This window comes from Cygnus olor, chromosome 8 (assembly GCF_009769625.2).
Source record: "Cygnus olor isolate bCygOlo1 chromosome 8, bCygOlo1.pri.v2, whole genome shotgun sequence".
In the NCBI taxonomy this organism is placed as follows: domain Eukaryota; kingdom Metazoa; phylum Chordata; class Aves; order Anseriformes; family Anatidae; genus Cygnus; species Cygnus olor.
The window spans coordinates 2,977,386-2,991,048 of record NC_049176.1 but is presented as its reverse complement, the minus strand read 5'-3'; the positions used below and the strand labels follow the sequence as shown (position 1 = coordinate 2,991,048).

General features: G+C 36.2%; 1 protein-coding gene and 1 long non-coding RNA gene across 2 annotated transcripts in view; one reads left to right on the top strand and one right to left on the bottom strand.

Moving 5' to 3' along the window:
• The window catches only part of LOC121073666, a 56,722-nt gene extending 43,066 nt beyond the window's left edge, over positions 1 to 13,656 (top strand). Inside the window, exons 3-5 of the long non-coding RNA XR_005821859.1 lie at positions 1,912 to 2,088; positions 2,951 to 3,074; positions 11,700 to 13,656. This is a non-coding gene — a long non-coding RNA (uncharacterized LOC121073666). The remainder of the gene's footprint in view (positions 1 to 1,911; positions 2,089 to 2,950; positions 3,075 to 11,699) is intronic.
• Positions 1 to 13,663, bottom strand: part of PLPPR4 (phospholipid phosphatase related 4) — a 30,619-nt gene that overhangs the window by 3,497 nt on the left and 13,459 nt on the right. Inside the window, exons 3-6 of the mRNA XM_040564807.1 lie at positions 9,239 to 9,368; positions 7,275 to 7,470; positions 2,441 to 2,498; positions 952 to 1,125 (exon numbers count right to left, since the gene is read on the bottom strand). Coding sequence (XP_040420741.1) covers positions 952 to 1,125; positions 2,441 to 2,498; positions 7,275 to 7,470; positions 9,239 to 9,368 — 558 coding nt within the window. The remainder of the gene's footprint in view (positions 1 to 951; positions 1,126 to 2,440; positions 2,499 to 7,274; positions 7,471 to 9,238; positions 9,369 to 13,663) is intronic.

Genomic DNA, 13,663 nt, shown 5'->3' with positions numbered 1-13,663 from the left:
CACTGTTGCCTCTGTGAAAGCCATTTTTCTTCTGGCCACCTTTGTAGACCATCTGCACATGCCTTAGACTATTACATCACAGAAAAAATGGGGGACGAGTTATGAACTTGTTTTAGTATTATACTCAAATTCATCATTGACCTCTTGGGGGGGTCAAAAACCATCCCACTGGTTGTTAAAACTGTTCTGTTCACTACCACATTGTCAGCAGAAGTTCCTGATTGCTCACAGGCACCTTGGATGACACTGTGCTGAGCAGCTAGAACAGCAACAGTCATGCTGGAGATGTATTGAGAGCAGGAAGCAAAAGCTGTATAAGCTTCCTACTGGTAGATACAAACAGGCCTATCTTACATATTCCTTTACAGCACCCTTCCAATGTGCTCCATCTGTTTCAACCCAGTGCAGACAAAGACCATAGGCATGGGCATCCTACATCCCCTTCATAACCTCCCCAAGAGCTCCAAAGGACCACAGGGGTGTAATAGTACCTTTGATTTCCTGCAGGTTTGGCAATTCACTCAGTTGAGTTGCTGTACACTAATTAAACTAATTTTGAGACTATAAAGCTAATGGTGGCAGTGTAAACTCATACTGGCAACAAATAATGTTTAATATTTTTCTTGTCTTATGCTTGTAAGTGTGGAGTAGAAAAGATGAGTATCTTCAATAAAGTGCATTATGGTAGAGCTGTTTCTGCATAGTGCTAGACTATTATATACCACTTTGTGCATTCTTACGGCACTTCAAATTGAAATACATATTTGCTTTTTTCTGTTTATTTTTAGAAGAGATTACCCCCTAACATCACCATCTTCAACACATTTGGACTGTATTCTTCATTATGGCATGTAACCCTGATGAAATATTTTTATTAAAAATACCAATAGTTTTATTACAGACTTATCAATTTTATTTTCTAAAACATAACTACATCTATGTTATATTTACCAAATAGAGAGCAATTCCTCCTCCTATGAGAAAGCCACAATAAACATCAACTGGATGATTCTTATACTGGGTGATACGAGTCAGACCACATATAATTCCACAGATGATAAAAGCAAAGACCAAGAGTGGTTTCAGAAGTTTTGAGGAATCTGTTAACGTAGAATTGAAGTACATCTTAAAAAAAGAAAGAGATGAAATAGTGTTTAAAGAAACTTACATTTACTTGAGAAGATATGAATTTCTAGCATTCAGTATTTCTTTCACACATAAATCACTGTTATACAGTACTGTTGCAAGTAATCAGTTTAACTAATTTTATTTAGCAGCCTTCTTAAAATCTGCTCAATTACCGTAGAAAGATTTGAAATCACAAGGAATGGATTTCTGAAAACATAGGCAATGTTGCTTATTGGTGTTAATTAGGATAAAGATTTTATGCCTAAATAATGTTCACAGTCAGAGCCTAAGTGTTCTGTAAATGTGACTAAGCAATCACCATGTCTGAAATACAGAAGCCAGATGTCATGCCAGATGAAAGCAATAACCTGTTCTAACAAAAGCCACCACCAGATGCTTTAGAGAGCCATTTCTCAACTGGGGGCCATGATGTCAGGGAGGTCAAAAAAATTTAGTTGAGGTTGTTTATGAGTATTATTGCAAATTCTGGCGTTTTCCTGGGCTGAATAAATACTGGCAAGCTCTCAGTACATGCAGAATTCTATTACTAGTTTGATTAACTGGTTGCTATTGTTGCTTTTTTTTTTTTCCTTCGGATTTTTATAGCATGAATGATGGAAAATTACATTTTTTTTTAACTTCAAATAAATGTTAACATACAAATATTGGCCCCCATAATGAAAAAATGTTATTAGTCATATGTGGGAAATCAGCTGTCATCACTGAAGCATGTCCTATTATTTTCTGCTAGTTACTGATGGCTTTTATTCACTTGCTTTGCAGTAGCACCTTTGAGGCCTCTGAGAGTGGTTGTGCCAGTTCATCCATGATGCAATTCTATGGAGGTCAAGTGAAACTAGATCACATAAATGTTTGTACCTTAATGCCTAAAGTTTAAAAACAGCGAATTGTGTGAAGACAGCAGCAAAGGAAAGGCAAAACATATAACACATGTGAATGGTAAGTTAAATTATTACCCTATGAGACAGATAAGCACTGCATTTTATACGTGAATAACTTGAGGCATTACATCTATATTTATATTACTTTGATTATTTATATTATATTACACTCCACCACAATGGATAATGTTGCTTCTTTAAAAAGAGTGTGAAGCGTTGCATCTTTTCTGTATTCTTAATAGAGATGCTTTATTTTAGCTGTTAGTAATTTCATTTTGCTTTCGAATTGACACAATAAAAACTTATATCCACTCAGAATATCCAGGCAACACTTCACTGTAAAATGTACAGCAAATGGCATTCTAACTTTTGTCTTATATAAATGAAAATGAATAGAGTTGATTACTCACCGAAATATACACTGCTGCAAAAGCTGCCAGGGTGGCATGTTGAGATGGGAATGACTTTCTGCCAAGGAAGGACACTCAAATTATATTTCTAAGTTCAAATATACTGTGTGTGCTAGCATTCACTTGAAAAAAACACAATGGGCGCTACAGTCACTTTCAGTTTACACCTTCTAAGCACCATGGGATCAATCATTAGCATTTAATTTCTAAATTTCTTTTCTATAATCAGGAGAAAGCACCAATGTTAATGAAATGCCTTTGTTTAGAAGTAAATATTTAGTATGAAATTATTTTTGTGCACTAAAAAAAGTGCATGTACTAAGAAAAGAGTGTGAATGAGATAAAGACTGGATGCTTGATTTTTAAGAGAGAAATTTCTATACATCAATTTCTATTAAAAAAAATCATAATAGCTTATCAGTATGTACCTAATTATACAACTTATTCAATATATGATCCTGGATCTTATGATTATTCTCACTGATTTCACTTGGATTTTTTCATTGTAAGGACACATCAGCTATATATACAACTTGGATAATCAGGCCTTAACTTGCGCAGCAGAATTCATCATCTTTGTGCCCCATTATGTTCCCATGATAACGGAGCCATGATAGGGAGACTTCTCAAAGAGGTAATTGTATCTTTATTTGCTGTCTCTAGTCTTATTTTAAAAATTTCAACACTTTATAACATGCTAGGAGTAAATGGAATTCTAGGACTGGAGAACATGCTCCTATAACCTGCTAGGAATGAAGTACATGGAAAGAGCATTTTAACGTTTAGCAGGCCCCTTCCTGAAGCCTAGAACAAGAGGGTAAATGAAAATACATCCAAACTGCGAGACAGTAGTGAAAATCAGGGTCTATTCTTGAAATTGCCGAGGGCCTTCTGTTCTCTTTGAAGACCATGGAAAGTGTTGAATAATCTGGACTAGCTCTTGAGTCAGATACTACAGTGGATATGGAAATTAAAACTGAAAGCTTCTACATCTCTGACTAAAAAAAATAATTAAATAAAATACTTAGCAGCTACACATCAGGCTCTCTAACATTTGAACATTTTATGCTTCTTACACACCTATTTCAATACTCTAAAAGTGACAAAAGAACAGTGATGGGATGGTGAAGGAGAGATTTTACACAGTATAGGGAAAAACTTAGCTGGCAGTGGATTCAGTAACACCTGTTCTATGTTGTCCATGGCTTGTGGAAGCCCTAAAAAAAACCTTCTATAACTGAGCTCTAGAAGTAAGTATATCAGATATATATCAGTTTACAGCTGTATGTTTATCTGCTGAAATGGCATGGACATGTAATGTGCTGGATGTTTTGATGAAGAAGGCTATGTCTACCCTGCAGCTGCAGCAGCCACTTTCCCCTGAGATAGGCTGAAATAGAAAGCTCAGCTTGGGATAAATGCTTGAATGATTCAAGGAGGGTTTTGCTAACTGAGTTGGGCTCCATGTTCCTACATGCATTTTCCCAGCAGCACCTCAGTTAGCTAGTTTAAAACAGCAGAGACTGAAATACAGTCCTTTTCCTTTAGAAATTTTCTGCAAAGCGGCAGAGTCTAATTTCTAAATATATTTCCTATTCATTTTGCTTTATCTGCTCTAAATAATTTATTGGTAACAAAATGTGTGAATGTAGTTCAGTGTGAATGCTGCACTGCTGACCTGCATTTGAGCTCATGGCCACTGCAGATCCTTGACTCTGGCCAAGATGAAATCAGCATGATTCCTTTTTCATTTCTAAACACAGACCTAATTCCTGTCCCCCCCCCACACACTTTTTTTTTTCTCCTGAGCAAACCTTTCTCAATTAGTATCCCCCATTCAGGGGAGGACAGAAGGATAAATACATGGAAAAAAATACAGGTGTTTATAATGTTTAATCAACTTCTTTACCCTGTGCATGTTTAAGTATAAGCATACATCTACTTACAGTCTGTGTGCAACTAATGTGTAGATTTGATTCTGTGAACCACTTAGAACTTAACCTGAATTTAATGGATTTTCTGTGGTATATAAGGTCTGTCACTATGCTACAGTCAATTTTCTTCTTGTTCTACTTTCTATTCGTATGCTTTCAGGGCTAGCACAGCATAGGCATTCTGTATACTCGCTAATGGTGACACTGCTTTTGTTCTTCTCTGCTATCTGTTAATCTAAAACGAAAACAATTCAAGCTAAAAATATGTAGCTTTTTTGTATGGCTCTGCATTGAAAAGGTGAACAAAGGTCTCAGAGAAAACATGCCCTGAGCTCAGAAGACTGTATCACTCTGAATGCTCATGCATGAGGAATATGTGGAGGGGGAACAATGATGAGAAAGAGTCATACTGAGTAAGAACATCAGAAATGACAGAGGATAGAGAACTCACTGGAGATCTGAATAGAAATGATTGAAAAGATTCTTTGAAGATAAACAGGGGAAAAGATGGATAAAGAAAACTACTGGATATTCAGGGATGTTGCAGAAAATTAATTCACAAGGGAGTCTAGACCCAAAGTTTCTGGGATATACAAATTAAAAAATGAAGGTCATTATCAATCTTGTAAGAACGAGTCCCCTACAAGCTGAAATTGCTGAAGGCAAATTAACCTCCTGGGATGGAGAAGTTATACCATAATTCCCATCGTAGATGGCTGAAGATTGAACCAGTGGCAAGTGCTGATCACTTTGGTAAAGCTGGGACAGACATAAGAAAGCAAGGATTTAATAAAGGAAAAAGGCAATAAAATTTAATTAAGGAGAAACTGAGGGTGGTGCCAGATTATTACAATTCACCAAATATGTCCTCTATGATAACAATAAAATTGACATATCAGTATATAGTCATCCTCCAAAAAATAAGAAAACACAAATACTGACTTCTAAATTTCTTGCAACTGATTTCACTGTTTGTTGTTGGTTTTTTTTTGGAAATGGTGATATTTAAACTTACAAGCAATCCGAGTCTTTGGAATTGAGGACATCATATTTGAGAAGATAGTTAAATGAATGTGAGCAGTTGTGAGAATTTTTCTGCCTGTTCACATGTAAAGATGCACCAGTTTCACTGGGACACTGTGCAGGTGCAAGACTGCAAACATCATTTTCAGTGGCAGTATCCAGTAAGAGCAGATGGTTATTGGAAGAGAGGCAGGTGAAGGCTGATATAGCCATTTTGGTTATGCCTTCCACCAAAATTATTTTCACCAAATTATTTGGGCCAAATGAAGCTACAGTCCTTCACGCCAGCTCTGGATCATGTCCACATATGTAAGTTGAAAAAAATGGCAAATGAATCAATGCTAATTATGAGTCTCAGCCAACTAAACATATATTAGACCAAATAAATAATTGAGGATCTTTAAACATCAGTGAAATTGGTTTGTCTCAGTGAAAGGAGATAGATTATGAGATTTGCTGGAAGATACTTTACAAAGTGAATAATTTCACAATTCTCAAGTGTGTCAACCCCTGATATCAAAGGAAAGCAAAATAAACTGGGGGAAAGGTGCCTTGGTGATACAGACAAAACGTTTTAGTAATATCCATGTAACAAAAATGCAATGCTATAAGGCATGAAGATAAAACAGGAGCTAGCATCTGTGGCTACATAGAGAACAAGAAAGGAGTGTAAAGCTTTGGTGAAGTGGATGTGAGAGAAGAACACAGCTTCGTGCCTGCTAATCAGGTACACAAGCAAATTACACAGCTCAGTCAGAGACAGAAATTGTAGTAATTTCAGGCATTCTATAATTCTGCTGTAATATTTTTGGAGAGCAGGAAATATAAAAAAGAAAAATTTTGAAGGACTGCAAAGAATTCAAGGGAATGCTATACAAATGACTACCAAGTAAGAAAGCTTAACCTGGTGTGGAAAAGATAAGAAAGACTGATATTGTATTCAGTGAAGAGCTTCATGACTTCTCAGTAGTGTAGTGCATATATTTAGGATATATAATAATGAAGTCCTTGAACTAATGAGTAGCAAATGTATTGGTACAGTACCACTTACTTATACCTCCGAATTCCTTGTTTAAGTCTGTTAACTGTTATCAGTAATTGAGTTATCACTTTTATCACATCTGGCTTATTTAACGTAAAATGCATGGTCTGGGTTATATTTCAGCTTGACTGATATGCAATTTCCAAAACCTGATATTATGAATATTAATTTAAATCCTGGCTAACTAAGTAGGGAGGCTAAAGACTAAATGGCCAGGGAGGATAAACAACCAGTTAGAAATACCATGAAAAAAAAGCCATGTGTTTGGGAGCACACAGGTTTGCATTGCTGTGGACTTTTCTCTATTGAAAGGAATTGTTTCAATGGCTGTCAAAATGAAAAATTTAGCCAATGAGAGACATGGAAAACAAATAAACTCTAACAAATGAGAAAATCAAACCTCACCAACTAAGATCAAAATGTCAAGTTTGTAGATAACAATATACAGAAGTCTCAAATAAGGTAGTTGGGTGGCTTCTTCCCCCTCCTGATATGGAGAACTTACTCAGATGCCACTGGGAAAAGCAGTAGAAGCTACATGTATTAATAATTGTATAGGAAATTGTCTCCTTTGAAGGAGAGAAAATAATTAGGTACTACTAACTGTGCTTCTGAAATCTGGCAAAGACTTCCAAAGCCCACTGCTGGCCTAATATCTGTAGAAAGAAAATTAAACGTCACTAAAAAGACAGTTATGCTCTCAGCTTTATTATAGAAATCTTACCAGAACTCATACAGGCTTTAACTAGAAAAAAATATTTGGAACTGGGAGAGAAAATTAAAAAAGAAATAAAACGAATACTTAGTAATGTACACAATGAAGAACAGAACCAACCTTCCGGCATTGATAATATTAGTATCAGCTCCTGAGCAAATATCTTCCACAACATATGAATTCTCTGAGCAGGAAACATTTAGGGATGTATAGTTAGGCTTGCAAACAGTCAGGAAATATGGTGCCTGATATCCTGTTGATAGCTGTATAATATCAGTAACAAGAGCAGTGGAACAAAGACCAAACACATGAACACCTAGGAAAGAAAGCAATAGAGCTTGTTAACTTTATTGTATTTAGACGAACTCATTGTGACAAATACATTCAACTGAATTCTGGTGGCTTATGCCATTGGGCTTGTGAGAATTTACCCAAGGAATAAGATTTTTTAAAGTGGAATCTTATTGCAGAGCTGATTTCTTTAATATAAAAATTACAATTATTTATGCTTGTTTTCTTCCTATTAATGCTTAACATTTAGTTTTGATGACTGGATGTCCTCCAACATCTTTTCATTAAAGTAAACTACACTGGACCTGCTTCTATTTGGAAAGCAATTTTTCCAGCTGACTTAAGGACAACCACCTATTTGAGGATAGCATATATGCTCATTCAGTCCTTGGACTTGCCCACTGGAACACATTTTTAATAACACCGTTTCCCATTAGATTATTGTTCTGAAGACTTGTTCTCTTTTTACTACCAGGTACTCATCAGCTGGCAATAACTTTGGCTTACCTTCATACCTCTTACATTTCTTGAGTACCAAATCCTTGTCACAAGCACAAATATTTAGTATTTAGGTCTTTTTTTTTTTTTTTCAACAATCAATATTCCTGTCTCGTTAATACCAAATTCACAAGGCAGTTAATGTGATTTTTTTACTGAGCATTTTCAACTGCTTTTTCTCTAAGGATTGCTCTCTAATTCCCTACTTGTGTTTATTAAAAATAATATGTATTTTTTTTTCATCTTGTAACTGAAAGAATGCTAAAGTAATTGTTTCATCATGATAGTATGAAACAAACTGCAAATTCAGGGTATGAATCAAGAGTGAAATTCATGCATCTTTGAGCTTGTCATCTGGTGATGGAACAGGATGCTATACAGGAGGAGAAATGGACAGCATGGGGTAACTTTACAGTTCCCCTTGATGCTGCAATCTACACCCCTCGCTGCTCACTTCCTCACTGCTGCTCTTAACAGGATATGTTTTATTGGTCAGATACATATATATATATGTGTGTGTGTGTGTGTATAAATATAAATATATATATATAAAACCTCCTGTCATTGCCTCCCTGCTTGCCAACCTATAGAAACCTAATGTATAATCTTTCTATCAAGTTTTCACTCTGCTGTCCTGCAGCTTGTCTTTGCCAATGCTGCCCTTTCTAATGAAAGAATTCTGGAACAGAGAAAACCTTTCTTTTAGCCACTCATTGGCAGAGGAATTAACTCTAAGAGAGGAGCAAAGTTAAGCCACCCTTTCAAGCTCAGATTTAGTAAATAACAAAGTAAAATAATTCATCATGTCCCTCTCTATCATTATGTTCCAGATTGTATCCCTTTTTCAAGAGGTAGATAAAGACATACCAGAAAAACAATGTCAAATCCACTGACAGTTTCTGACAAGTTTTTACTGTCATGCTGAATACAGTATCAGCTGAGCTGAATACTTTTGATACAGTGAAGACAGGCAGGGGAAACTGTATGCAGAAACCATTAAAAGGAAGCCAGCTCAAGGTGGGCAGAGGAGGAAAAACAAATTATTCTTTTAGAGAGACTGACAATAGACTGGGAGAGGAAAGGAAAAACAGAGAGTGTAGATGCTGCACTGCTGAGTGTGGAGCTGCTCTGTTGCTCCATTTGACAGTTTCTTCTCGCATTTTCTGGCAGAAAAAGATATATGCCAGTGTCAGCCCTGCACTGTTCTGAAAGGCTGTTTCAGAGAAGGAAATCTGCATGGTAAAAATTGAATGTACACAGAAGACTCTTCTTTGTGAGTAACATTTGAAACCCACCAACAAATCTGACAGCTCTTCTAAGAAAAGAATTGAAGTTGCATCCTCCTGCATTAATATTGGCCTCTGTTCCAATCCCATTTCTTCTTTTGGACAGGCAACAGTAGAGAATTCCTTCTCCTACCATTATCTGCAATGACAAAGGAGCTGTTAAGTTAAATGTAGCAATTACTCAGAAGATACTGATAGAGTTTAAAGGGTTGAAATATATCTACGACACAAGCAATGTCTTACACTGACATGTATGTCCGTTGAAAAGGTGTGTATCAATATGTAAACATTCAGTAACAACTTAGTCTGAGTGAGGGCAGGCAAGAAGGTGGCACTGAAATTAAATGCAAGTGTCCTAAAGTATTGGAAGGAGATCTTTTTTTCTATTACATGTGTATACAGTGCTCAGTGGAACAGGAGCCCTGATCCACAGGTGAAATTAGATACTCTACAATAAAAGTGTAGTAATCGGAAATTCTTGCCTTTCAAACAATCCAGAGCCACAGCAATATCTTAGTGCTCCTGAGGTGGGTTTAGCCCTCAGTCTTGGCCTCATGCCCAGCAGTTGCTAGCAGCTTCTAATTATGTGGCAGCCTGCTCTTCCATAATTGTTTAATTTGGCATGGATTTTAATCAGATCCACAGCTGTAGAAAAAGTTCTGTCCTTATGGTCCTCTGAACACACTAAGCAAAAGACATCATGACTTAAGCCCTAGACAGCAAGTTAGAACAAAAATAAGGAGAATAACATAAACAAAAATAAGGTGTTACTTGCTGGAAAATTCAGATCCATTTATACATTCACAGTCTCAGGTTTTATTGTTTTTCCTGTTAAGTAGTAGAAATCTGTACAGGGCTTGTTAGAATTCAGAAAAAGTCTGTGTTGAAATATTGAAATGAATGGGGCAGTTCTCACCACTAAGAAGAGATTCACCTCGTCTATCAGCAGATGAAAAGTAAAATACGAAATGCACAAAGCTCACTGTGCAATGAGATGCTAAAGCATCTGAATTAAGAAGAAAGTGTCATAATTATCAGTGACATTTGTGCACACTAAGATCTCTCACTTTGGTAGAAGGGAGGTACAATGGATAAGCTTAGTCTAATCGTTTTTAGCCAAAGATTTAATATTAATTGGTTTCATTTCTTCTTTGCCAGAAAATTGAAGTAGTTAAAGTTATCTCACTACACAGAAATATCAGTGATACGGGATATTTAAGGGATTTTTATTGGATGAGAACCATGGTCACTATTATCTGTCTCTACTTGTTCATTTTACAGCTGGAACTTTTCCAGGAGAAGTCAATAGTTTTTTAAACTTGAGAAACAGAAACTTAAATAGTTTTTCGCTAAGCTCTACAGAATGTCTGGTTCAGGGAAAAACATCAGAGATGTAATAGCTCCTGTTATAGAGGAGAAAATGGGGAAATAGCAAGGCCTATGACAAGGAAAATTCAGAGGCTGGTATTTTCAAGGAAACAAACTACTACAGCAGAGGAGGCAGTAGGACTGATACTGCCAACAGTGAATTTCTCTCCTTGCTAACTGATTTCCCAAATCAATGTAATCTAATTCCCTGGTGATCTCTTTTAGAAAGCACTTTGTTACCTTTAAGCACCTTCTATGTCAGTAGTTCTATGGGTTTGGACCTATATTTATATGATTAAATAACTAGTCCTATAATTTCTGAATGAATAATTAGAAAATATATCACAGGATCAGAATCAGAGCTCACTGAAGAAAATGGAAGTCATCTTGCAACTCGGGTATATCTATATTCTGCACATAAAATATCCATGCTGTTAATTTCATACAACTCCAGTTGCTCTATACTGAAGTCTCCTGTGCTTCATGTATAGAAAATTTCACATGTGCCACAAGCCATAAGACATATGCCAATGAGACGTAATTTTCTGTAGTACTTCAAGGCTACAGAACAGGCCTGGTTAAAAGCAGTTTCTGCTCATTGGTAATGAACAAAAACCAACTAACTAGCAAAAAAAACCCTCCAACAATAAGCACAAATAAATAAATAAAGCCCCAAACCTACAAAATGCTTCAGTAACAATGTCTTGGGAAAATAAATTTAAAATGCTAGATTTGCTGTAAAAATAGCTATTGTAAAGTGAACAGATTTAAAATACACTACAGGTTTGGGAAAAAAATGGAGTACACAAACGATTAAAAATAATGCAGAAAGAAGCTAAGTCCTACTCCAGTATTTATATGATGCTTTAAGGAGGGATTGAGGTTGGAATTTGCTCATCTGCCCCTTTTCTTTCTTATTTACATTCTTTGGTAATATTTAGAGATGTGGCCTAGTTGCACCTGTTTTTGACTGAGCTTTCATGACCTTCTGTCTCATACTTCCCTAAGTACCTGAACTTCAGGCTGAGGCTAGCATAGGCTATGTTACTGGAAATTCTTAATTTCTCACATAGCTTCATGCTTTCTTTTCTGTATTTTACAGGTTTATAAAGTGTGTTATTCATTGAATTATTAATGAAAACTAAATCATATAATGCTGAACTCTGCAAGGTGGCAATGGAACAAGTGTAATCTTTTTGCATGGAAAATAAAAGAAGAATTGAATTTTAAAAATGTTTTTCTAGTACAGAAGTGCTACTGAGTAGCTGATGCAATACACCATCTTCAGTGCCTTTTATTAAAGGACTTTGTGTATTTTACACTATCTGGGCCCATAACCAACCTAATACAAGAATCATATTTATGCTCACACATCCATGTGAAGTATACCTTCCTAAGGCTTGCAGCTTTTAAGCAGTTGCACTTACAAGCTTTGTGATTTACCTTCTTTACCAATGTAATGTTTGATAGGCTTGCTTCAATGTCTGAGTTTCTCTCATGGCATGGTTTTGGTTACTTGTGTCTGTAATGCAGGTAGGAGAATGATTCAAGGAAGAATAACATTTCCTATTGCAATGCTGAAATAATTTAACTATACTGAATCAAAGACCTTAATAAGCACTCTGTAATGAAATGGGCATCTTTCATCTCTGCTGAAGGCATCTGGCATTTTCCAGGCTTGACATAAACTCTCTCTGAAGAAAAATGTTGGCTTTTACCCCTTCTTCAGCCTACTGTGCCCGAAGTGAGCCTATATAGATTCCTTCTACAGCTGTTTCATGAAAGTCCACTTTCTGGTTATCAGAAACACTGTTTAAATGCAGAAAACCTAGCCAAACTACAATATCAACAAGTTTTCTTTTTATCTTTTGCATCTTTTTTTTTCTTTTTTTTTTCTTTTATTTTTTCTGCAATTGGCTGCACAAAGAACACCAAGACTTCTACTTGCTAAATAAGTATTTTTAGCTTGACGGTTGTGCAAAATCCTTCAAAAATGGTTTCTAAAGCAACCAAAATCACACACAGTTGAGTTCAGTTAAAAAAAAAAAAAATGGAAAAAAAACCAACATCCTGACAAGCAAAGGAACAGCACTTGATGATTTTTATGGTGGCATCATGTTTTATAGATTTTGTGATTGTAAAATGGCTAGTTCCTTATAAAAGGAACAAACTGGCTGAATTTAAGGGAATTCAGTGGAACTGGCATATATTTTCAGCTGGTGCTGCAGAGGTGCCTAACCAAGGCACCCAGTCATTGCTGTCAGAAGAGAGATGAGACCCTTTCAGAAGGTTGACTCAGCTGGACTTTCTGTTTCGATTTACCCGAGAGGAGTGGTGTGAGAATGTCTCCCATCTGAGGTGCCAAAAATCAGACACAGTGAATCTGCTCTGGTCTTTAGATTTCTTTTTAATTTGATACAGCAATTCCAGCGGGGACAATACTTACCTGCATCAGACAATTTATTTTACTTGCTGCACAAGTGACCAAACTGCTCGTATTCTGACAAGAAGTTTCTGTTCTTCTCCCTTTGGATGGGCCACTAAATCAGTCTACCTGCTCTTAATGACTAACTCACAATTTAGAGGAGTCCCGGTGCTGTTTGGGAAAGTGTAATTGATTTCACTGACAAGGCTGATACACCTTCTTACTGAACAAAGCTAGTTCTAACAAAAGTGGCATGTTCAGTGCTGTAAATTAAAGGCTTCCATTTTCAACAGAATCTTGAATTTTTGGTTTATCTCAGAGTATGAAGGCAACCCATCTGTAAAAGGTTAAAATATTTGTATAGCATAACAGAACGATTCAAACTATTCTCACCCAACTGCTGATGCTGTTTCTTAACATTAGTACCCACAATCAGTATAAAGAGAATAGACGAAGTGCTACAGGGAATGTTTTAAGGAGTGTGTGTCTCCTTCTGCTATGGAAGAATAGAATTGAATTTAAAATCCTAACGTAACTTATCTGGAAGACACTCTGCTGCCACATTGAAGACAAAGGAGCTATTTTCTTTATGTCAACTGAAAATGTTCAAAATCTTTAATAAGTGACAGTGGCACCTCAAA